Source organism: Rhinolophus hipposideros (assembly GCF_964194185.1).
Source record: "Rhinolophus hipposideros genome assembly, chromosome: 4".
NCBI classification, from domain to species: domain Eukaryota; kingdom Metazoa; phylum Chordata; class Mammalia; order Chiroptera; family Rhinolophidae; genus Rhinolophus; species Rhinolophus hipposideros.
In genome coordinates, this window is record NC_138050.1 from 46,015,336 (window position 1) to 46,038,948 (window position 23,613).

The window sequence follows — 23,613 nt, forward strand, 5'->3', positions numbered from 1 at the left end:
TAAATATGCTATGAATCATTTTAATTTACGAACAGATTTTACAGCACTGTAAAAATAAACGTGGAAAGATTTTTTTTCAATCATGTTGTCTTGTCTGATTTGTCATAGTCCATGTTTGACAAACATTAACAGCTACTATTCGGTATTCAGTCGAATACCAAAAAAAGTGGATTCGTCACATCCCTAGTTTATAAACCAGTGAAACCCCAGAATTTATGGAGAAAAGTTGGAAACAGTACCAAGTCTATGTGGTGTTCTCCAATTTACTAAAACAAATGAGACTTTTCACATGGAGATACAGAATAAGATCACTCTAAAAGTCACACACACACACACACACACACACACACACACACACACACACACACCACACACCCCCCCCAGAGAATACTTCAATTTCACACAAATTATTGACTGAAGAGCAACAACAATGATTTACAGAGACAAACAAAAATACATGAAGTACAAGTAATTCTTTAAAATTGGTTTTAATCAAGGAAATGCAAAGCAACATTATAGTGACTCACCTTTCTGTAATCCGGTCTTCACTGTAGCCTGAGGAACTGTTTCAACCTGTTTGGACAGAAAAATATGGCATTAACAAGGAGTTTTTTTTGCCACTTTTGATTAATAGAGGGAAAAAAATAATACTTCCATCAATCTAAGTAATGATGAGTGAATTAATGTATCTGAATCTGAACTCAGTCCCATCTTCTGGGTAAAGTTCTCTGTTTCAAGGTCAGGGAGGGTTTAAATCCTAGCTGCCTGTGCTGAATACCAGGTGACAATGCACAGCCACATGCTTGCTAGCAAACTTTTCCCACCATTCCCTTGGTAGATGAAGAAAACAAGATTACTTTCCTCAGTGTCTGGGAGGCAAGAGAGGGGTTGTTTCTGCAACCAGCCCCGATGTTGCTATAAAACCCCTCCCGCCCCAAAGACGTTAGGATAAATTTTTACTTACTATGATACTCAGGTTAATGTAACTCACGCCACTTTAAGACCCTTCCGCGCCTGCACTCACAGCTAAGTTGCTGGGAATCAGGACCCTCTCTGTAGAGAGTGCTACAGGGCTCCATACAGCTGGAAGCTCAATACTTTTGCTGCTAGTACAAACTTAATAAGTTTGTGATATTGCAAAAGCACTTTCTTGAGTGTCTTATGAACAGTGTCTTGATCCTACATTAGGAGAGCGAGATCAGAAGTTATTCTGCCAATGTATATGTAAAACACGTGGTAATTTGAGGATTAACCATTGGAATTAAAGAAAGGATGCTGTTTGGAGGAGTTCCTGTTTAAGCTATGAACTGAATTTTATGTTTCTTTAAGATGTGGTGAAATATGCATGTTGAAACACATTTTGTAAATATTTAAGGATTGTTCTAAGCTTTTTAAAAAAATTTTTATTTTTTTTACAACAGGTAAAAAAACATACAACAGAAGCGCTTTTATAAGATACAATTAGTAATACAAATATAAAATCTTCTAAACAATCACTGGTATTGTTCTACTACTAACTATAACACAGTGGCATTAACAATTTGTCCCATTTTTGTACTCATTCTGCTTATTAATTTTAAACTGACTGGTCACAGACTGAATTTGGGAACCAGCTGGTAAAATTACAACTTAATTTGGGTGATGAATACTGTAGACTTGCAAGACCTTAGAAAGATTTTTTGGAATATAATTTCCTAAGTATGAAACTTAATTATGATAAATGAATGACAAATTAGTATATTATCTAATTTTTAGTTAAATATTTCTGGGAAAATTGTTTTACATGCTTGATGATACTATAGAGCACCCACAAAGTCACCTTTTAAGTTTGTAAGTTTAAAATTATGAAGGAAATAATAGAAGTTCACACTCTTCCATATTAATTGGTTTTAAAAATATAAAACTTACTGGAACTAATACCATTCAGAATGCTTTTTGTTTAATAACAGCTGCCTGGGCTGTAAAAATAGATATTCTTTCACTTTAAAAAAATTAAGAAAAATTCTGACTGTGAGTTTAATTAAAGGGAGTATGGTTTCTAAAAATTTCTTTGAAAAGGTAATTTAATATGAATATAACACACTGATTAGATTGGTTTAAGACCTTTTAGTCAAAATGCCCCTCCTTTTTTTTTTTTTTTTTTTACTTAAATAGTGTTTATCTGATAACCTAATAACAGATGAGTGTCACTCCATTGGGAAAATAACATTCCAAAAAATCTGTGATACCAACAGAAAAACCAGATCATCTATGATTATGTTTCTTAAATATAATTCTAGTACTTAAATTAATTTGATTTGTTTAAAAAATAAAAACAATACATACCAGCAGCTTAAACCAAAAATCAAAATTAAAAAAAAAAAAGGGAAGTCAATGATGGTTCCAAATAAAAATCATGAAAACATGAAATCATTTTGCTCATAACAGAAATTTCAAAATAAATGTGAGGAATTCTTTAAGAGTCTTGCACCACTGGCTTCCCATCTCCTGAAGCCTGACTGTTTTCTGTGAAAATGCTTGAAGCAGAATCACAGGATGGTGGTATTAGAATTGGGTACTGGAATTCACCAGGGCAGAAGCATAAGATAGTCCAGAAAGGAAACCCAGTGTGGGGAAAGTTTCTTTCTTTTAAGATACCAATATAAGCCACAACATTTACAAATACAATGTTTTAACTCTCTACATGTAGGAAGCCAACCTGCTCCTTTTTGATCTTCTTCTTTGGCACAACCTCAGTGGATTTCTCTGATTCAGAACGAGTTCTAATTGATCTTCTCTGTTGCTTTTTTTCTACTGAGCCTAAGAGATGATTTAAAGAAATAAACAAATGATTGAAAACTCACTTAAGGATGCCTCGACATTTATGTAATTAAGATTTGACCAAATTCCCTACTTTCCTTATCCATTACTTTTGGTCTTTTAATTGTAAATCACTAAAAAGCTATTAAATATTTGGGAGCACATAAAAATTTTTATAGATCAAATTATAAAGACTCATAGGCTGAAACTGGGATTCATAAGACTCTAAATTATATAAATTAAGAGACTAGAGCTTTTAAAATTATAGTCAAAGTAAAATAGCAGAGACATAGTTTAGTTTTAAGTCAGATAAACACATTTAGGTAATTATAATTCAAGGGATGAAGGGACTGAAGGCATGGAGGAAAATGACTTTATTCTCATAGTTCACATTAGGAATTATTGGTTCACAATTCAACCAGTACTACATATTTTGCATTTTAACAAATGAATTAAATTAATTCTATGTATCATATGCTTAACAGTGCACTTATACAAGTTTTCCTATTGTTATATTATTAACAACGAAAAGGTAAAAAGCAGGAAAGGCACAAAAATGCTGACCAAAACAAAATCATTACTTTGGCTATCAAAGGTCTTGTTATACTTTAGAAATAATTAGTCATGGAAAACTAGCTGAAACAAATTATCAAACCTTTTCATATTAAATGGTAAAATAAACTATTAAGATTTTTAAACAGTAAAATTCTTGTAAGGTAAACTAAAGAAAACTCACATGGACCCCAATTTGCAAAGGATAAAACAGATTGAAGACCACAACTTGAAAGAACACTAAGTCAGGAATGAGTCCATCTGTAACCCTGAGAAGAATGATACCTTCAGTGCAGCTATTCTACATCTTTTCAGTACGTGGACCACCTAAACGATCCTTCCTAGATAATAAACACCTTTTGCTTGCCGAAGCAGAAAGCTGATTAGACCTCCTGTAAAATCTGGCAGAAGCTACTTCAATAAAGCCTTCAGATCACCTGTGTATTATTTGGTTTTATTGTTTTTGTCTATATGGCTTCCCTCACCTTAGTTCAAGGACAAAACAAAGAAGAATCCAACTACTTTTGTTCTGGGGAAGGAGTAGGTAGTTTCATAATATATTGTTTCTAAATTGTGGTTAATTGATTTCTAGCAGAGAAGTCACAAATGAAGTTGCTAGCTCCTTCCTTTACTCTCACTCTTCTCCTTACACTGATGAAAATATTTATCAAAACAACAGATATCTACCCTCAGAGGCACCCGAGTATCCCAGAGATCCATACTTTAGTGTGATCATCAATATTCAAGTACCTACCAGGGAAGAACAACATAAAGATAGAACTGCTTAAAACAAACAAAAAAATCTTTACTTGTTTTGAGGATGACAACATAATTGTTCCATCAAGTACAGATGATATTTGATCTACTGTCTTACAGAAGACAAGGCAACATGACCTCTTAAAATTATTCTGAAAGTTACTGTGGGGACAAAGCCCCAAAAAACAGTTTCCAGGCTCTCGGCCTCACATAGACAGGTGCTGGCTCGGATAGTAAATGGCCATCAACTGTGATCAGATGGCCAGGAGCTGTGGCTAGTTGGCTGTCAGCTGTAACCCGTAAGCCATTGGTCACTAATATAACTGCTGTGGCTACGCTAGCAGAAAGAATGGGGGCTAGCAAGAGCGGATTGCAGAGAGGCGGATGCCGCCAGCGATAATATAGTAGTATGACTCCCCTACCTATGGCTCTGTGGGTGTTCCTTTTTGGCCTCACCACGTCCTGCGTTCTTATGTGGGGAGCGGGAGAGGAGACCCCGCCTAACACCCGGCATGACAGTTACCTTAAGAACATAAATGCTACTACATCTAAAACCACTAAAAAGTATTGTTTATGGTCTAAAAGAGGAGGAAGTGAGCATCTCTGGATTTGGAAAACAGCTTAGAAATCTGGTATAAATACAAATACAATTCTGCAAACCATAGAAATGTAGCAGTGTCACAGTCTACGTATCTCCTAAATTTACTAGGAAAAGGCTCAAAAATTCTCCCTGAGTAGTTAATACCAACTGAGATGACGATATAATTCATTTCTGAAGGGAGATCAAATCTCTTTTCTAACTTTTCAACTACAGGCATACCTAGGAGATACTGTGGGTTCAGTTCCAGACCAATGCAATAAAGTGAGTACTGCAATAAAGCAAGTTGTAATCTTTTTGCTGGAGGTGGGGGTCTTACCTTTAATTTGGAAAAAACACAAACCTCTGTGAAGCGCAATAAAATGAAGATATGCCCATACTAAAGTTATTTTCACAAGAAGCAAAATGGTCATTTAAAGTGACAAAATATGCTTATCAACTACAGCTGGTAACCAAATTTAAACCAAGGTCAAAGCTTTAGAACACTCATCCCTATATTAAGATTCCAACATTTACAACCTAATCACATGTGCCTGCTTAAGGAAGGAACTGTGTGCTTTTTCCAGATATAAAGAATTATAAGCTTCCACTTAAAAAAATAGTAAAGAAAAAAACTCATAGAACTTAAGTCTTACAATGAAAAGACTACATGAAAATAAAATGTTCAGTAGCTGAGGGGAAGGAAATAACCAACTCCATTACAAATAAAAGTATAATATTTAAGATCAGTCATATTATATGAAGAATTTACTTACTCTCTAGTTAGGAGAATATAGATGTTCAAATAAAAATCCTCCTAGTCTAAGTATCACATTTAAATTCAGATAAATTACCAACAGTTTAGTGTAAGGAAAGATAATAAAACTGATACACCTAACTATGGAGAGCTGAAGCCAAAAGATTCATTGAATATTCAAAGAAGGGAACAAATATATTCAATTATCACTAATAAATGCAAAATATCCTGTCTATTTATTCACTCCTTCAACACTGTAGTTTCACTTAATATTATTATTTTATGAATGTAGCTTTATTAATTTGAATAATTTTTTTTCTTTTTTATTATTAGTTTCAGGTGTACAAAATAATGTACTAGATACCCTCACAAAGTCACTTTTTTATATAGTATTTTGAAATGATAAAAGTTGCAAGTCTGATTCTGGACTTTGCTACTCCCCCCTGACTTTAATGAAGTTTCCTTTCTCAACTCAATTTTGGATAAAGGCATACTGTTTAATACGCACCCTCCAATATATGCCCCATCTCCTTTGCCACCACCTTTCCCTGTCCTGCAGCCTCATTCCTTTTTTCTCCTTTCTTTTTATTAAAAATTAAAGTTTATTGGGGTGACAACTGTTAGTAAAGTTACATAGATTTCAGGTGTACAATTCTGTAATACATCATCTATAAATCACATTGTGCATTCACCACCCAGAGTCAGTTCTCCTTCCATCACCACATATTTCATCCTTTTTTTTAAAGAAAGCTATCCCCAGTTGTTTCCTGAACAATGATGTATTTATTTAGATTTTATAATGAGAATCTTACTCAAAATTTCCCTTACAAAAATATTTACTCCTTTCCTTAGTGTCACTCAATCACAGGTTTGCCTGAGTTACTAATGATTCAAGATCACTACTTCAGGTCTTAAGACTTGAATCCTTCTAGAGAGTTATTTGGTCACTTGTTAGATCACAAAAAAATTTAAAAAGAACAAAGTGAAACAAACATCTGTCTCCTAAACTAAGCTAGTTTGATATGTAACTCTTTTCTTGATGGCTGTATGAAGCAGTAATACTGTTATATAAACCAAACCTACCGGATACTCAGTTAAACCATAAGGTCCTTAGAAAGCCAGTCTCTTAATAAATAAAAATTACTTTGACTATTACAAAGGCACAATCTTACTGAAAATAGGTATTTCTGCTATAAGCAATATAGCTTGATTTTCAATGCATGGTATCTGTTCATCAGAGAGCAGATTATAGTAGAAGGGTTGTGCCCTAGGCCCCTTAGCTACTAACATAAAGCACAACTAAGAAAAGAGTGTGGGCATCTGCCAAGTTGTTTTTAATAGGAAATAAAGGAGGAACTGGCAAGAATGTGTTAATAATGGAAAAGTAAAGCTGTTATTCTCATGCAAAGAGAGATAATCAAAAGGTCCATTTACTCAGGTATGTGCAGATTTTATAACTATACTCTTTTAATTATAAAACACACCTATTATGTAAATTCCTGTAGGAAAAACAACTATTACCATGAATAGCTCTCAAGCCCCTAAACAATTCTTTCTTATTCAAATAATTGCTTTTATAGTTTTATTTTTTAAAATATAACTTGATTTTGATAACTAAAAGGTTTTTAGGAACATACCTACCATGCTATATAGCAGAACAGAACTATGACCTCAAAATGCATCTGTATACTTTTCATTCATACCTACCTGTAGAACCAGATGTTGCTTCAGATATGTTCTGAGTTGCCTTTTCATTTCTCTGGTTTGGTGTAGAAATTATAAGTCTGTCTTGTCCCCTGACACTTATCTCCGTTTTGTTACCAATTCCCTTCAAAATAAGGCAAATTTAAAATTAGGTGATTACCAGGCAATGGCATCATTGGCTTATAAAGATTGTTTAAGACTATAATTTGCTTGAATTTTATATGGTCTTGATTGCAGCAATTTATTACCTTACCATTATCAGAACAATTTTATTAAGTTATCAGGATTATTCCAAAGTGCGCAATGAGATTATGTGGGGAGGAAAACCTCTGTCTAAGTCCAGATGATGAATGTCACTAAAAAAATGAATATGTATCACATAATTTTCTGTCAAAAACCAAGTATTTCCTGGTCTGAATAGTCCCTCACTTTACTCATATCATACATAGTAAGAGAACACTAGTCATTTTCCTTTGGTAAAATACCCTAGGCACAGATAAAAATGTCAACAAATCTTGCAAGATAAAAACATCCAAAGGCGCAAAAATATGTCACTCATGGTGACCAAAATGTGCATCCAATAAGCAACTTGGAGCAGACAGAAAGCAGATACAATTACAGTTCTGTCTCATTTTAGGTATTTCAATGAAATAAAGGAATGATTTATAAATATATATGTACTTTTAAAACCTTCATTTATAAAAGGTCAGTTTCATGTCGAATTTCATTTAAATAGCACTCTTTGGAGGGGGATAACAAAAGTTTGATTTGTGCATCTAAACAAAGGTAGAAACTAGCTCCAAGAATGGAGCCAAATTGTATTCAGAAAAGATGCAGAATATTCATTTGCTATTCAAAGCTATCAGCAGAACCAAGGGGGGACTGTAACAAGTTTTTCTAAGCAGCTTAGCCTTAAAGAAATCGGTTGAACCTATAGGCAGGAAGAGGTTAAGAGAGGACCATTAGAGTTCTCTAGGAAAATATATCAATAAGGCATACTTATATTTAATTATTTTAATGTGCATATGACAAAACATTGCAGAAATACAGAATTCTTTAAGAGTGCACATCCATGAGGTGCCACTAAATTGAATTCACAAGCCCACAATTGTGGTATTGGTGGAGGGCACGGGAAATGAAGAGGTCCATGAGTGAATAAATATTACAAATCTTATGGAAGAGTTTTAAAGTCTTAAAACTAAAGTATAAGTGCCCTAAATGGAGGCCCAGAGCTGGCTGACGGAGACATTTAGATTCACCTCAGACCCAAGCTATCACCACAGTTAATTGTTAAAGAACTAACATAGTTCTGGTATTTCTCTAAAATGCATTAGATATCCCAAGGCAACATGATGAGCCTAACAAAATTGCTGGTGCAACCAAACAGATCAGCAGGTACAATTATTACAATGGTTAATTCAGATAAATAACAAAAATGGTTTAAAAAGAAACACACTTTTCAACTAAGAAAAACTATGCAAACTAGAAATAGGCAAAGTGCCTATTTTTTCCCCATGACTTTAGGGAGCTAGCCTCAATTTTGGCTGCACATCTCAAGATTAATCTAGTACAGATGGGGCTATTACAAAATGGGGGAGGGAAAAGAAAAGCAGCTTTTGTCAATGTCTTTTTTGCCCCCTCCTGAACAAACTAGCTGTACATTTCAAATGCAGTGGATAAAAAGGGTATTAAAGTTATGACTGTGTTATCTTTTAAATGCCAGGGTTGACACTTATTAAATACTGTTTCCCAAAAAACCCATGAAAAAAGGAGGTACCTTCGTTGAATAAACAAATTGATCGATAAATTTCCCATCTCCTGTAGCATTCTGAAGAGCAAACACTTGTTCAATTTTCACAACTGGAGACATATTACACTTCTGCAAATCCAGGCTCCCTTTGTGCATTGTAATGGAAGCTGGTAAGGATTTCCTTGCTGCTGCTGTTTTCCAGGCAATTTTAACAGGGGGTGGTTCGTCCTCTTCCACACTTGTATGCCGCCTCTGGCTATGTCTCCGAATTTCAGTACTTGATAGTGAGGAGGCCACCTCACCTGCATTGGTCTGTTCCGGCTGAGTATTCAGCACTGATCTTGGTCTCCGGGTTTTTTTAACTTCGGCTTTGGAGGTGACATTCTTTTTTGCTTGGGATAAAGCCTCCTCAGGCTGTTTATCAATATAGATAAAAGTATACTGTTCTATTCTTTCCTCTCGGGTCATTTTCAATGCTTTCTCTGCATGGGCAATGCCAATATCCCACTGAGCACGTTCTCTCTGTGGTCGGGGTTTCCGAATCTTTAAAAAGAGATACAGGATTTATGGGACACACTTTAATCTATCATGTACACTTAAAACAACAGTATTCCCATATGAGCCTGTCATCTTTCTAGGTATTCATAAATATCTTCAGATTCTTCAGTCAAATCAATGAAATGTGCTAACTCCATAACTCTGGTAAATCGGTATTACTATCAGATGACATACAGGTCTATGCTGTTATATATCCTTTGTTCACTCTACTGGACAAGTCCCTCAAAGAAGTAGTCATCCTTCTCACATCATATTCATAAAAAAGCAGCAGTAATAAGGACAAAGAAAAGAACCATTACAGAAATTATTGCTTTCAGTGGCCAATAAAACACTAACATTAAGAATGACACCGTAGGGGTGACCGGATGGCTCAATTGGTTAGAGCACGAGCTCTGAACAACAAGGTTGCCGGTTCAACTCCAGCATGGGAGTTGCAAGTGGGCTGCGCCCCCTGCAACTAAAGATTGAAAAGGGCGACTGGACTTGGGGCTGAGCTGCACCCTCCACAAATAGATTGAGGGATAACGATTTGGATCCGATGGGCCCTAGAGAAACACACTGTTCCCCAATATTCCCCAATAACATTAAAAAAAAAAAAGAATGAAACTCGAGTCCAGGGTGCTACAGAGCTCACAACAGAATGTAGAGAAAGGAGAGCGTCCCGAGGAACAAATGTAAGTTGACAAGACATAGCAAAGTAGGAATGTATGAAAGAAAAAATAAACCTGAATCAGTTTCCACAGGTCTCTGTGTCCAGGCTTGATCACAAGACTTTGGATTGGCAAGGCAGATAAGAAAACTTTAAATAAAGGTACGTGAGATGACCCAAGTAATTGGGAATTATCCAGGTTAGACTGAGGTAACCAGACATTAGGGAATTAAACTCTGAGATTGTATAGTATACATCAAACTCTGATGTATAAATCTATAAAATGTAAGTCTGATAAAATTAATCAAAATCCCCTGATTACATTTAACTTTGAAAGTGTAAAAATATGACAAATTTCTGAATCACAAGAGACCCTCACTGAAATTAGTTAAATTTAAAAATCTCAACCAGACAATCAAGAGTTCATGGCAAAATTCTAAAATGTCCACCACCACACCAAACATATTTCTTAGTTCCATCACTTGTGTGACCTTGATTGAACCAGTTAAGCTTTCTGTGTGCCTCAATTGCTTCATCCGCAGAAACAGAAATAGTATCTACCTCATTTGTTATGAAGATTAAATGAAGTAATATATATAAAACACTTAAAACAGTGCCTGTCTCACAGTAGGTGCTTGCCAAATATTTTTCAAACTTTATTTTCATAAAAAATTTTGCTAAATAGGGGCGGCCAGATGGCTCAGTTGGTTAGAGCACAAGCTCTTAACAACAAGGTTGCCGGTTCGATCCCCTCATGGGCCACTGTGAGCTGCGCCCTCCACAACTAGATTGAAACAACTACTTGACTTGGAGTTGACGCGTCCTACAAAAACACACTTATATAAGTAAAAGTTTAAAAAATTTTGCTAAATAAAAGTAAAGGGGAATTATGGAAAGAACACTGAAATAGGGGGGGAAATCCACATTTCACTAGCATCTACTAGACTTAACGTACATTAATTCAATTCAAAACAGAATCCAATATTGTATTAAGCAGACAGTTTTTAATAGTATTATGTTGTTTATGACATATAAAACTTGTAGATATACTTACAATAACATTAGACTCAAAGGAGTTAAAATAATAAATCATTCTAACAATGGTCTGAATTCAAATATAAAGTCTGAATTCTACTAAATTATGAAGTCCTTTAAAAACCATACTTGATTAATAATGTGAACATACTGTCAGTTACCTTTTGTTTCTCAGAGTGATTACTGGCTTGTTTGGTTGCCTCAGCGAGTAATTCTTCATACTGTTTATGACCTTTATACTCTCGGACCCGCTTTTCATGAACCCATGCCCTCTCTGGCTGGTTGCTGAAAAACTGGACGTGATATTCTCGGGCACCTGCAAGTAAAAATCCTTATTAACCATTTCAGAACATAAACATATACTTTGTCAAAAACGCAAACCTAAGCCATGTTCCCTAGTATTACTCCTATTAGAATTTGGATGTTTTGGATTGTCCAAAGATATAATCCAACAACTATCAATTACACAACTAACAGTTATAGTAAAAAAAAAATCACCCCAAATGATTAAAATTAATTCAGCAAAGTTTAAGACAAAGAAAATCAGAAATTCTGCTGATTATCAGATTTGTTACCTTGGTTACACATTTATTTTTATATGCCTCAAACCTTTTTACAATATTTTCTTGGACTTTTAAAAGCCAAGTGTTCATCACATCGCTTTTCTAGCTGCATAAAGTGTGGTTTACAGACCAGGGGGTGGAGGAGAGGCCACTGAGACTCTTTCAGGGATCCTGTGAGATCAAAACTGTCTTCATAATAATACTAAGATGTTATTTGTCTTTTTCACTATGTTGACATTTGCATTTAATATTGCAAGAGCAATAGTGGATAGAGTGCTGGCATCTTGGCATAAATAAAAGCAATGAGTGATACCAAATTAGTGCTGTATTCTTCACAGCCATATACTGGCAGTTAAAAAAAACAACAAAAAACAAAAAGAAAAAAACCAATTTTACTTAATGTTCATGATGAAGCAGTAAAAACAATTTTATTAAATCTCAACCCTGGAATAGACGTCTTTTTAATATTCTGTGCGACAAAATGGGAATTATGCATACAGGACTTTTGCTTGTAGAAGTATGATCGTTATCTTGAGGAAAGGTACTTGTGTGACTGCCTGAATTGCTGCAAAGTGAACTGGACACTTTTTTATGGAACACTCTTTTCACTTCAAAGGATGACTGACAAAAAAACTGGTTATTTGAACCTGAGCATCTGGTAGATTATGTCCTCAAAAAACGAATACAGCAAGTTTGTCACTTTAAGAAAAACAACTGACAATATTTGTTGCCAATAACAAAATTTGATCTTTAAAGTAAAAACGTTAGAATTTTAAAAACTTGTGGTTGCCCCTATTAGCCTTCTACCTTCCCAATAACCAAAAAATTTTCTGATGAAATAAGTGGTATTAACTAACGTGATTTAAAAAATTATCTATAAAGAAATGGGTCAACATTTGGAAAGATATGCATGACTTGGTAAACCAATATTTTTTAAGTGCCCAATGTATGATGCTAAAAACAATCATGAAAGGTTAAAGATCAACTGAAAGTGCAAAACAGAACCAATGGATTTTAATGTAACAAAGTATAAAAAGTTGGTTGATATAATTTCAGATTCGAGAATGCAATGAAGCCACCACTTCTTGAGTTTTGATGTAAAAACAAAAAATAGATCCATAATTATCTGAAAAGGCTATTAAAATACTCTTCCCTTTTCCAACTACATATCTGTGTGAGGCCAGATTAACTTAACATACTACAACCAAAACAACAAACCCTAACAGATTGAAATACAGAAGCAGATACGAGAATCTAGTCGTCACTTAAGCCAGACATTAAAGAGATTTATAGAAACGTAAAACAGTATCATTCTTCTCATTAAATTTTTTGTTTGTGAAAATAGTGATTTTTCAGAAGAATTAACATATATAGTGCGTTCTTTTAAAATGAACTAGTAAATATTTAAAATTTTCCTCAGCTTTAATTTCTAAATTAAATAGTAATAGATATAAACCATGTAAACAAAAGTTTCTTAGAGTCCTCAATTTTTGAGAGTAAAAGGGGTTCTGACATCAAAACATCTGAGACAAGTTGCTCTAGAGTAGAGCTACTCTGAAAGTGTAAGTCAGTCTGTGACAAAATAATCACAGAAGTTAAGCGTGAACATTTAGAACCTACGATAATTTGACGTTGCCGTGACAACCAGACACGTGATCATGGATACTGTACTCTATTTTTTTGGAGGTGGAGGCCTTTCATTTTTCTGATAATTTTATTGTATTTAACAGAAGTATTGATCCATGGTGGACTGAAACTTTTTTTTAAAAGAACAAAAACTAGTTCTTTACCAAACATAGTTTGAAAAACACTGCTTCAAGAAAAAGTCTCAGGTCAATTTCTACATAGAGCAATGTAGAAACTGGGCTTCTTGGGGAATCCAAGATAATTTGACTATACGGTGCAGTTTTAAATGAAGGGAGAAGACGACAAGCAGATCCTAAGTAGAAAAATGTGGATATTAGGCTTAAACTGAATTAATTTAGTTATCTGAAATTGATTATATCTTGGATTTGAAAAGTTTTAATTTTATTAGACATTAACAGGAAATTATCTAATGGATTATTTGGAAATGTAATTAAAATTTCATATGGAAAATAGCCTACAAGAAACACACACACACAACTCAGATTTCCATATCATCTAACCTGAGAAGAACCAAGCACAAATTCAATTGCAATTAACCAAAGAAGTTTATCGAAGTCCAATCGTTTTGAGGGACAAAAAAACAGAAATTAATAGGTGAGTTTGGAGGATAGGGTTGTGGGTAGCATGGTTGAAAGAACATAGGACATCATCTGTTTCAAAATGTCAAGAAAAATTATCAGAAGTAAACAGATAATCCCAAAGGACTTGATAGTTAAAAACACAAAAACTAAAACTAATAGATAACGTAATCTCACTTTCATCTTTATTTTCAATTTCTTTCACCATTAAAATCATTTGCTACAGACAAAACAAATCAAATAACTTGCCTTTTTGTTAGCACTTTGTTTCCTGCTGGCTGGGAAACACTAAAATAGGAGGAAAACCCTAAAGACCTGAAAGATTGAGAAATAAGCACATCTGTCTTTGAATAATGGGCTATATTTCCAATAGAAAAATGTTCAGGAAATGTTTTTATATAACAAAAATAATATAAAGGTAAAACCATCCAGTTTTAAACTAAAAAAAATATATTAGGGGGCCGGCCCGGTGGCTACTGCGGTTGGAGCTCCGTGCTCCTAACTCCGAAGACTGCCGGTTCGATTCCCACATGGGCCAGTGGGCTCTCAACCACAAGGTTGCCAGTTCAATTCCTCGAGTCCCGCAAGGGATGGTGGGCTGCGCCCCCTGCAACTAGCAACGGCAACTGGACCTGGAGCTGAGCTGCGCCCGCCACAAATAAGACTGAAAGGACAATAACTTGAAACTGAACAGCACCCTCCACAACTAAGACTAAAAGGACAACAACTTGACTTGGAAAAAAGTCCTGGAAGCACACACTGTTCCCCAATAAAGTCCTGTTCCCCTTCCCCAATAAAATCTTAAAAACAAACAAACAAACAAACAAACAAAAAACCCCCACAAAATCAAAAATAAAATTAGGATTAAAGGTTACAGTAGGTATGTGATATCACTTAAAACTCTCAGTAAAAATCTTTACTTTCATATCTATTAATCACACTATGTATAAAGAAAAAGAATTACTCTCAAACTCTTAATAGCACTTACATATCTGGAGGAAGAAACTACCGGCACCTTTCACTTCTGACCATACATATTTTTGTATTGTTATAAACAGAAAAAGCATTTCAATTTTAACTTTTAATTTTAAAATGAGACCTAAACAATGAGATACAATTTAAAATAGACATGTGATCCAAACATCTTTCAACATGCTCTTTCAAATATCTTTATGTGTGAAAACTGTTAAATACATTTTCCAAAGCTAAGAATCTTACTAACAGCAATATGGAAATTCAGGATTACTATATATAATCAAGATAAATTTTAAAGTAGTTTAAATAAGCAACACAAACTACTTCACAGGCATCACGTGTGGAACATAATCAACAAAATTAAGTTTTATGCTGTGTTGTTTGGTTTTCAGAAAAACTGTTAGAAAACTACTTCATTTAAAACTGCACCAGTCAGACAATGGAATATTATTTAGCAATAAAAAAGAGATGAAGTTACTGATACATGCTGCAACACAGATGAACCTCTAAAAGATTATGCTAATTGAAAGAAACCAGACACAAAACGCCACATACTGTAGGATTACATTTATCTTTCAGAAAAGATTACATTTATCATGTCCAGAAAAGACAAATTTATAAAGACAGAAAGTAGTTAGTGGCTACTTAGGGCTGGGGGAGAAGGGGAAGAATGAGTGACTACTAACAGATATTAAATTTCTTTTTAGGGTTGATGAAAATGTTCTAAAATTAGATTGTAGTGATGGCCACACAACACTGTAAATGTACTCAAAAATCACTGAACTTCACACTTTAAAGGGGTGAATTTTATGGTACATAAATCATACCTCAAGAAAACTTATTTTAAAAACTACTGCAGAAAAAGAAATTTTAAAAATAATCAGCATATACATTTTTTTAAAACCTAAATTCTCAGATTTTAGGTTTCCTCAATAATACAAAATCAGTTTTTCCTACACTAAAGTAGGAGACTAAGGGGTACCAGACCAGATTAGATTAATTCATAATACTAGATTTAAATATTTCCTTTGAAATACAGATGAGGCATAAATGTGCTTTCATTTGTATTCTATTTTTTAAAATGCTGAAATTAGCAGGTTTTCATAAAGGAATTAAATATGAAACCCTTTGTATCATCTCAAAAGGATGCTTTTCTAAGGGAAGAGAACTGAAGAGTGACAATTCTCACCTGACATAATAACTTAGGGCGCTCTGGAGGCAGAGATACAGACGTGAATTGTTTCATTTAAGAAGGCCTAGACCTCTTGCGAAATCCTTGACCCTTTTTTCTCCCATTCATAGAATCATAGATTATTAAACCTGCAAGGTACTTCAGAGATATTCATCCAACACTCTTATTATATAAAGAAAAGAACTAGACCTGCCTCCCTCAAACCTACACAAATTATGACTAGGTGAATTTAATTACTTTTCCTTTAACGTATAGTAGTGTTTAAGAGTAGAGGTTATGGAATAAAATTTCTTGGGGTGGCCCGTTAGCTCAGTTGGTTAGAGCATGGTGCTAATAGCACCAAGGTTGCTGGTTCGATCCCCACATGGGCCACTGTGAGCTGTGCCCTCCTTAAAATAAGAAAAAAAGATTTCTTTGAGACTCTATTTTCTTCCCGGAAATATAATAATAGTACCTACTTCATATTGTTGCTGCTATGAGGACTGTATAAGAAAATATGTAAGTAAAATTGCTTAATACAGTGCCTTGCTCAAAAGCAAACATTCAAAGATTTTTCTTTCACTTCTGCCCCACTGCTGCTTCCAATGACCCCAACCTTTCATCAGCAGGTTATAATGACAAGACGACTGCCATCTACACCAGGGCAGATTCCTAGCTATGTAGCACAAAGAGTTACAGATATGGCTGATCCCGTCATACATCAACCTGGCCAGACTCAGAGACACTTTTTCTTCTCGTAACAGTGAACAGGGACCAAGGTAGAAAGTTTAAAGTGAGAAAAAAAGAAATAGGTGCAAAGTTGTCACAGACAATAAGGGACTCAACATGTAACAAGAGTGAGTTGCAAAGCAAATATCCAGAAATAAGTTCCAAATTCAAACCTTCCTCTGGCTAATAGGCAAGTCCATTCTAAATGCCAGAACCTCAGAATCTAATCTACATATTTTGGTCAAACCCAGGAAAAAGAGCAGAAAAAAGTTAGAACACACCTTTTCTTAATATTTATAATACTAACATTTCTAAGGTAGGATCTATGCTATATAGCTAGATTCAAGCTATACTTCCATGTCATACTGAATTTATAACGTCCTAGTAAAAGTACAGATATAAAAATGGAGTGGAGGAGGAAAACAAGCATCCTGCAAAATTTATCAGGAAGAAAAGCACTTGTCTGGCTAAAAAAAACTGCTCCCCATAGGAGTCAATGCTGAAATTAAGGTGTTCAAAAAAACTTGGCCCAAATGCCTATTAAGCTCATACAATACATCTTATTATTTATCCATCTCCTTTCTTTTAAATTCAGATGAGAGGTCAGTCAGATTAAGGTCTTTTTTAAAAAGAAGTATGAAAGAAATTATAAAACAAATTCAAGGTGTTTAAGGGGAAAACAAGGACTGTATCAGTTGAAGAGACTCCGTCAGTTAAGATGATCACAATTATTTCACTGGTTATTAAAAACTGATATAGATATGCATATTTTGGTGTTAGATTATATACCATGTATGTATTCTTGTGTCCATATACAACATTTAAGATTTCACTTTTTTCTTTCCAACCTTTAACTTAGTATCTACATATACCTTCTCTTACCTCTTGTGTTAATTTTGGTATGAACCTCGAGTTGGGGATCACTTGAAACCATACAAGGCCACCAAGGATAGGTTCCCACCTTAGACCAAACAAGATCGCCAACATGGAACTTAACACCAGCAGACACTTCCATTGTTGGAACAGAAGATAATATTGGCTGAACCTATAGGAAAAGATCATAAAGGTCATCAGCAGAGAAATTTAAAAGAAAATATGTACAAAGTATATTAAACATGCTACCCATGTAAACTTTATCTTCAGTTATACTTTCCTCTGACACCTGCTACTCAAAACTAGCAAAAGGGTAGAGGACAGGAGGAAAATAGTTAAAAAGCCCCAATCCAAATACTAAAAATAGAATTGATGGTTTCTGTTGCCAAATTATTGATAAGGTACCTTGAGAATTCACATAACTATTAAAAAGTGGTTAAAGTTTCGAATAGGAAAATAATTCACTGAAAATATCTACCTCCTAAACCATCTCCAAGATTTATTTCAGTATAACTTCTGAAATAAAGAAGTACGGAACTGTAACAATATGTGTTAAATGTGTTGTAAGCTAATCACTGTGCTTTCACCTCCTTATGACATACTTGATTAGACAGTATTCAATAAAGCAACTCACCGGGGTTTCCTCTTTCAGTACTACATCTTCTCTTGGTTTTTCTGAAACAGGATCAACCCTCTCATTTGGTATCTAGGTGAAAAGAACAAAATGGCAAAGCAAAGAATAATGACTCACACAAAAAGAATCAAAGAAAACTAAATAGCAAAGAGAATAAGGGATGTTTATTATTAACTGGATAATGTAAGGAGTAAGAATACAATTTAGGCAGTACATGACGCTATGTCTTAACAGTCATTTTCTACTCCACACCCTATTTCCCATTTCTTATTTTATTACTTTTAAAACTTAACTTCTTAATTTTTTGGTTGTTTTTTTTTTTAAACCTATCAGAATACAGAAAAATGGGCACTCTGAAATTGCCAGTAAGATGTAATTTGGAATTTTTCTGGAGAGCAATTTGGCAAAATGTATGAAAAGTCTTAAATTTTCACTCTGACCCAGCAAATACACATATAAAAATGTATACTGAAAAAGCACTGAGGTATAAAAAATATATATGTAAGTACGAAGATATGCACACCAGTACTATTTGTAAGAGCAAGTATTAGAAACTGCCTAGATGTTCAAAAATGTAGAATTTGTTCAATTGTAATATAACTAGATAGTTCAATAATATAAATTTTAAAATGACATGGGAAAATAATAATATTACTTACAAACAGCAAATTGCAAAGTACTTTGTACAGTATGATTCCAATCTTGGAAAACAATTGTCTTTATGTGCATAGAAAGAAGACGAGAAGGATGTCACCATGGGATGGAATAAGTGATTTGTGTGTATGTGTGTTCTGTATTTGTCAAGTTGGCTATAATAAACATTACATTACTTTTCTAATCATAAAATACACAAATGTTATTTAAAAATTAATTTCTACAACCCTTTGAGGAGGCAATTTGGAAGTATCTATCAAAATTCAAAATATGTACACTCTTTAATCTTGTATTTATATTTTAGGGACCTATTGTACAAAATACTCAAAATGAGAAAGTTTAAACAGAGGGATGATAACTACAGCACTATTTCATGTTAGAAATCTACATGTCTATCAACATCTTACTTTTTATTTGATACATTCTACACAAAATTGATAAGGGTAGTTATCTTTGGGGAACAATATCAGGGAAACCATGAGGTAAGATCTATACTTTTATGTTACTTCCATTTTCTGTAAAAAGCAAATTGCTTTTATAATTTAAAAGATTTTAAAAAATGTCTCACTTGTCAAACAACAGAACTTACTTCAGATGGCTTAAAAAGTGGGGTATGCCCATTAAATTAGCTCTTAACTCCACTAAAAAAATATGGCTAATTCTAGAAGCTACTTAAAATTCTCATTTAATTAATTAAAGATATTTAAAACACCGTTGTAAATCATAGTTTTATTAAATAAACTATAAAAAGGTTTTTAACTGTTAGGAAATGGTAAACCAGATTAATATAATATCCGAAACCTCAAGCATCAATCATTCATTCAACAGTGCCTATAACTTTCTAGGCACTGTTCCAGAAGATGGGTATACAATGGTGAAACAAACAGATGTGATCCCTGACTCAAAGAGCTTAGAGTTGGATAGGATAGACAGACATTAAACAAAAACACAAACATATACTAACACAAAGTAAACGTATGAAGAGAAATAATGGTGTATGTGTGTATCTTTAGATATGGAGCTTGGGAAAGGCCTCTCTGGGAAAGAAAATTATAATCTGAAAATCAAAGGAAGAGGAGTTAGTGTAATCAAAGTAGAGGAAAGAATACTCCAGAAAGGAGTGGCATGTGCGAGGTCCTTGAGGTTAAAAAAAAAAAAAAAAAGTAGAAATTTCAACAAGGCTATTACAACTGACTTAGCCCCAAATAAGAAAGAGGTTACAAGATGAGAAAGAAGAGGCAGGCTACATTATGAGGGCCTTATAAGCCACATTCAAGTGTTGTAGCTTAAGTGCAGTGAAAAACCACTGAAGAGGATTAGGTAGAGAAGTAACATTCGCCAATTTGTTTTTAAAAGATTATGTTATGTGGAGAATATTTTGGAAGGGAACAAGAAGGGAAGCAGAGGGGTGGGCGGTTAGCTCAGTTGGTTAAAGCGGGATGGTGATAACACAAAAGCTGCCTGGTTCGATCCCCGCATGGGCCACTGTGAGCTGCGCCTTCCTTAAAAAACTAAAAATAAAATGTCTAAAATAAAATGAAGGAAAGAAGGGAAGCAGAATGTTTAATAGGAAAGCTAGTGGCAATGGCCCAGGTGAAAAAAGGTAGTGTCAACTTGTTGACGGGCACAAAATTGGCTCTGTCAGATGCATCTGTGGTGGTACCATAAATATCTAATCTAATAGGACATACTCACTGAGCAAGGAAAAAAAAAAACACCAATGTTCAAAAGGAAATTTTCCCCCCCTGATCACTAGCGTAATAACGAAGCCATTTAGAAATACTGTTAACATTTGGATAGGCCCTTTCAGTAGCTTCATTTTCAGTCTATATATGTAGCTTACATCTTCACCTCAGCTTCTCACTCTGAAGCTACAGCAGGAAGACAAGGCCACTTGAGAAAGTATATATGTGGCCAAGAAAGCGAGCCATCCTCTGCACGTTTAATCTTTATGATGTCTGGGTGTATGAGATCTCTCTCAAATTCTTTCTAAGGGCAGATAGATAAGGAGTAACTAATCTTTGCCAAACAACAGAGTCCTACTATTGTTAAGAACTGGTCTGAAGCCCGTTAACATTTTTCCCTTTCTGGATTAAAGACAGAATTTCCTTTAAAATGTTATTATTCAAATGTCTTATCTTTTTTTTTGATATTTCTGTTTGTTCCAGATTGTTCGCGTTTCCTTCAGGCTGGCTTGAAACACTGTTAAAATCACTTTCATACAAGTGAAATTTTTCAGTCATTTTAAAAGGATAGAAACGGCAAGGGAGAGAAAAGAGACCCAAGAAATTTATTCTAAGCTTTCGAGACTGTATAAATAAAGGACGGGAAAAAGAAGTCAAACAAGCATGTTGCAATGAAAGAAAGGCAATATACATTATAAAATGTGCGAATGCGTGAGCAAAGTATAATTACTGTAGTTTGCCACGAATAATGTGCTCCCGTGTATAATGCGCACCCACGTTTTCGGCCCATACTTTCAGGGAGTAAAGTTTTTCTTTTTCTTTTTTTAATTCAAATTTTTATTTATATTTAGGTACTTCTTTTTGGTACTATAAAGGAATGATAGCATTTATTTTTTAACATATGCATAGTACAAGAAATTTTATGTAACAAATAATTACGAAACACAAGAACAGATACAAGGTACAAGAAATTTTATGTATCAGTAACAAATTTACGATATTTATATAGAAGGCTAAGAACTCTTCCGCTCTGCAATAGAAGGCTAAGAACTCTTCCGCTCTGCAAGTTCATCATAAGTTCAACAAAACCGACTTCGTATTCCAAGGTATTATTTTGCATATAGATACCATTATTGATTTTTAAAGTTACACTTTTAACTCATAAGCATAAATAAAATAATTAAAAACATTAATACAGATACAGAATTATACTACCCATGTATAATGCACATCCTTATTTTTCCTTCACAAATTTGGGCAAAAAAGTGGCACTGATTGCATTATACACAGCAAAAAAAAAAAAGTGGCATCTGGGCATTATACACAGCAAAATATGGTATCTAGTAGGCATCTAGAGATCTATGACTTCAGCTCAAAAAAAGTAAGAGGATAAACCAAGAGATAGCATAATCATAAACACCAATTAAGAAAGAGAATTTTTAAGATGAAATGGTGAACAGAAGTCAAATACTTAGAAGTCAAGAAAAACAAGGAGCCAGAAAATGCTAAATTAAATACATCTAGATAAATTAAATGCATCTAGACACAAAATCCATTGTCCTTTGCTTGTTCAAAGGATAGATAAACTTAAGAGATTAAAATCAAGAAAGGACAGAATATCTTTTTTGGTACTAACAATGTTGCTTTAGGAAGAGAAAAAACATCAGAGAAAAAGATGACAGTGAGTTAGCTCTCCTTAGTGTTTACATCATCTTAATTTAAACTTATGACTTTATGGGTATATACCACTTTTTTACATTTTTAGTTGACTCCACATGGAAATACCTATATTCCAGGAAAGAAACAGAGGACGTTTCTTAAACAGGAAAAAAAATATGTTAAGAGAATAGCTGAAATAAAATTACATTATCCTAAATACTCCTTTTAAAAAATTTGGTCCAGTACTTTCTTTCAAACCCAAGCGATTTATTGAGATGAATAATATGCATCAAATCTGGCAGAATTCCAATTACCTTTAATAATTTTCAAAACATTAAGCAAAATCATATTATCTAAAAGACCAAAAACGTATGTCAACATTTAAGGTGAAAAGAAATTATTAAAAATAAATTGTACATTTTTCTTTTACTTTCTGAATAACTGCTTAAGTTTGTAATCTTAAAAACTAAAAAAATATGTACAAAAAGAACATTTTACATGTGAATAGTTTTCTAAGAAATTGAAGACCCAATACCCTGAAGCTAGAGAACCAAATATAACCTCTGACTTAGTGCTAATGGGATTCAGCCAGCTATGTGGCTTTTTATAAGTGAAAATGGCAAGTTAAGAGTTAATGAGACTAGCTTTAGTGTATAAACCCAGAGGTGCTGGTGGAAGACCAATGTTTGAACAAGGCCTCACATGCCTGAGGCATTACACCTGCCAATGAGGAAGAAATGCAGAAATATTTCCACATGTTTTTAATTTGGTGGGAGGAAAAACAGCTAAAGCAGCTTTAAAAATATACAATTTCAGTAGTGATCTCAGGTCTCCTGCTGCCTAGATGTTTGGACACATTTTCATTGTTGAGAAGATACACTTAGGTTGTTCCAAATAACAGGCACGCTTTAGAAGGCCAAACAGTTCAGAAATGGGAAGGAATACTTGTCAATCAAGTACCAAGAAAAAAGAAAAGAAACAGTGATGGGTGAAATCTTGAAGTGAGATTTTGTTTGCTCAAAAAAACCTAAGAGTGGACACACACACACAACCCCCAGCTTGAGGACAATCATTCCACACTTTCAGGCACATAGCTCTCGTTATGCTTCCCTAGGTACTGGGGGAGGGGAACTATCCAGTGGTATCAGACTGTCACTCTTACTTGGGCTTCTGTTTCACTGCTAAGCCGTCTATAATGCTACACATCACGGGCTTGGACCCTTAGTGACACCCAGGAAGCACAGAGGTATCAAAAATTTAAACATTAAAAAACAAACAAGCTGTCCTGAAAGAAGCAAAATAGCGGTT

At 34.3% G+C, this 23,613-nt stretch overlaps 1 protein-coding gene across 8 annotated transcripts in view; it reads right to left on the reverse strand.

Annotated features, from left to right (window-relative positions):
- The window catches only part of NSD3 (nuclear receptor binding SET domain protein 3), a 99,688-nt gene that overhangs the window by 44,670 nt on the left and 31,405 nt on the right, over window positions 1–23,613 (reverse strand). For all 8 annotated transcript variants that reach the window (XM_081046908.1, XM_081046907.1, XM_081046906.1 and 5 more), the window contains 7 exons: window positions 18,308–18,379; window positions 17,683–17,845; window positions 11,299–11,453; window positions 8,923–9,438; window positions 7,149–7,269; window positions 2,699–2,799; window positions 528–573 (listed from right to left, as the gene is read on the reverse strand). In XM_081046908.1, the coding sequence (XP_080903034.1) occupies window positions 528–573; window positions 2,699–2,799; window positions 7,149–7,269; window positions 8,923–9,438; window positions 11,299–11,453; window positions 17,683–17,845; window positions 18,308–18,379 (1,174 nt within the window). The remainder of the gene's footprint in view (window positions 1–527; window positions 574–2,698; window positions 2,800–7,148; window positions 7,270–8,922; window positions 9,439–11,298; window positions 11,454–17,682; window positions 17,846–18,307; window positions 18,380–23,613) is intronic.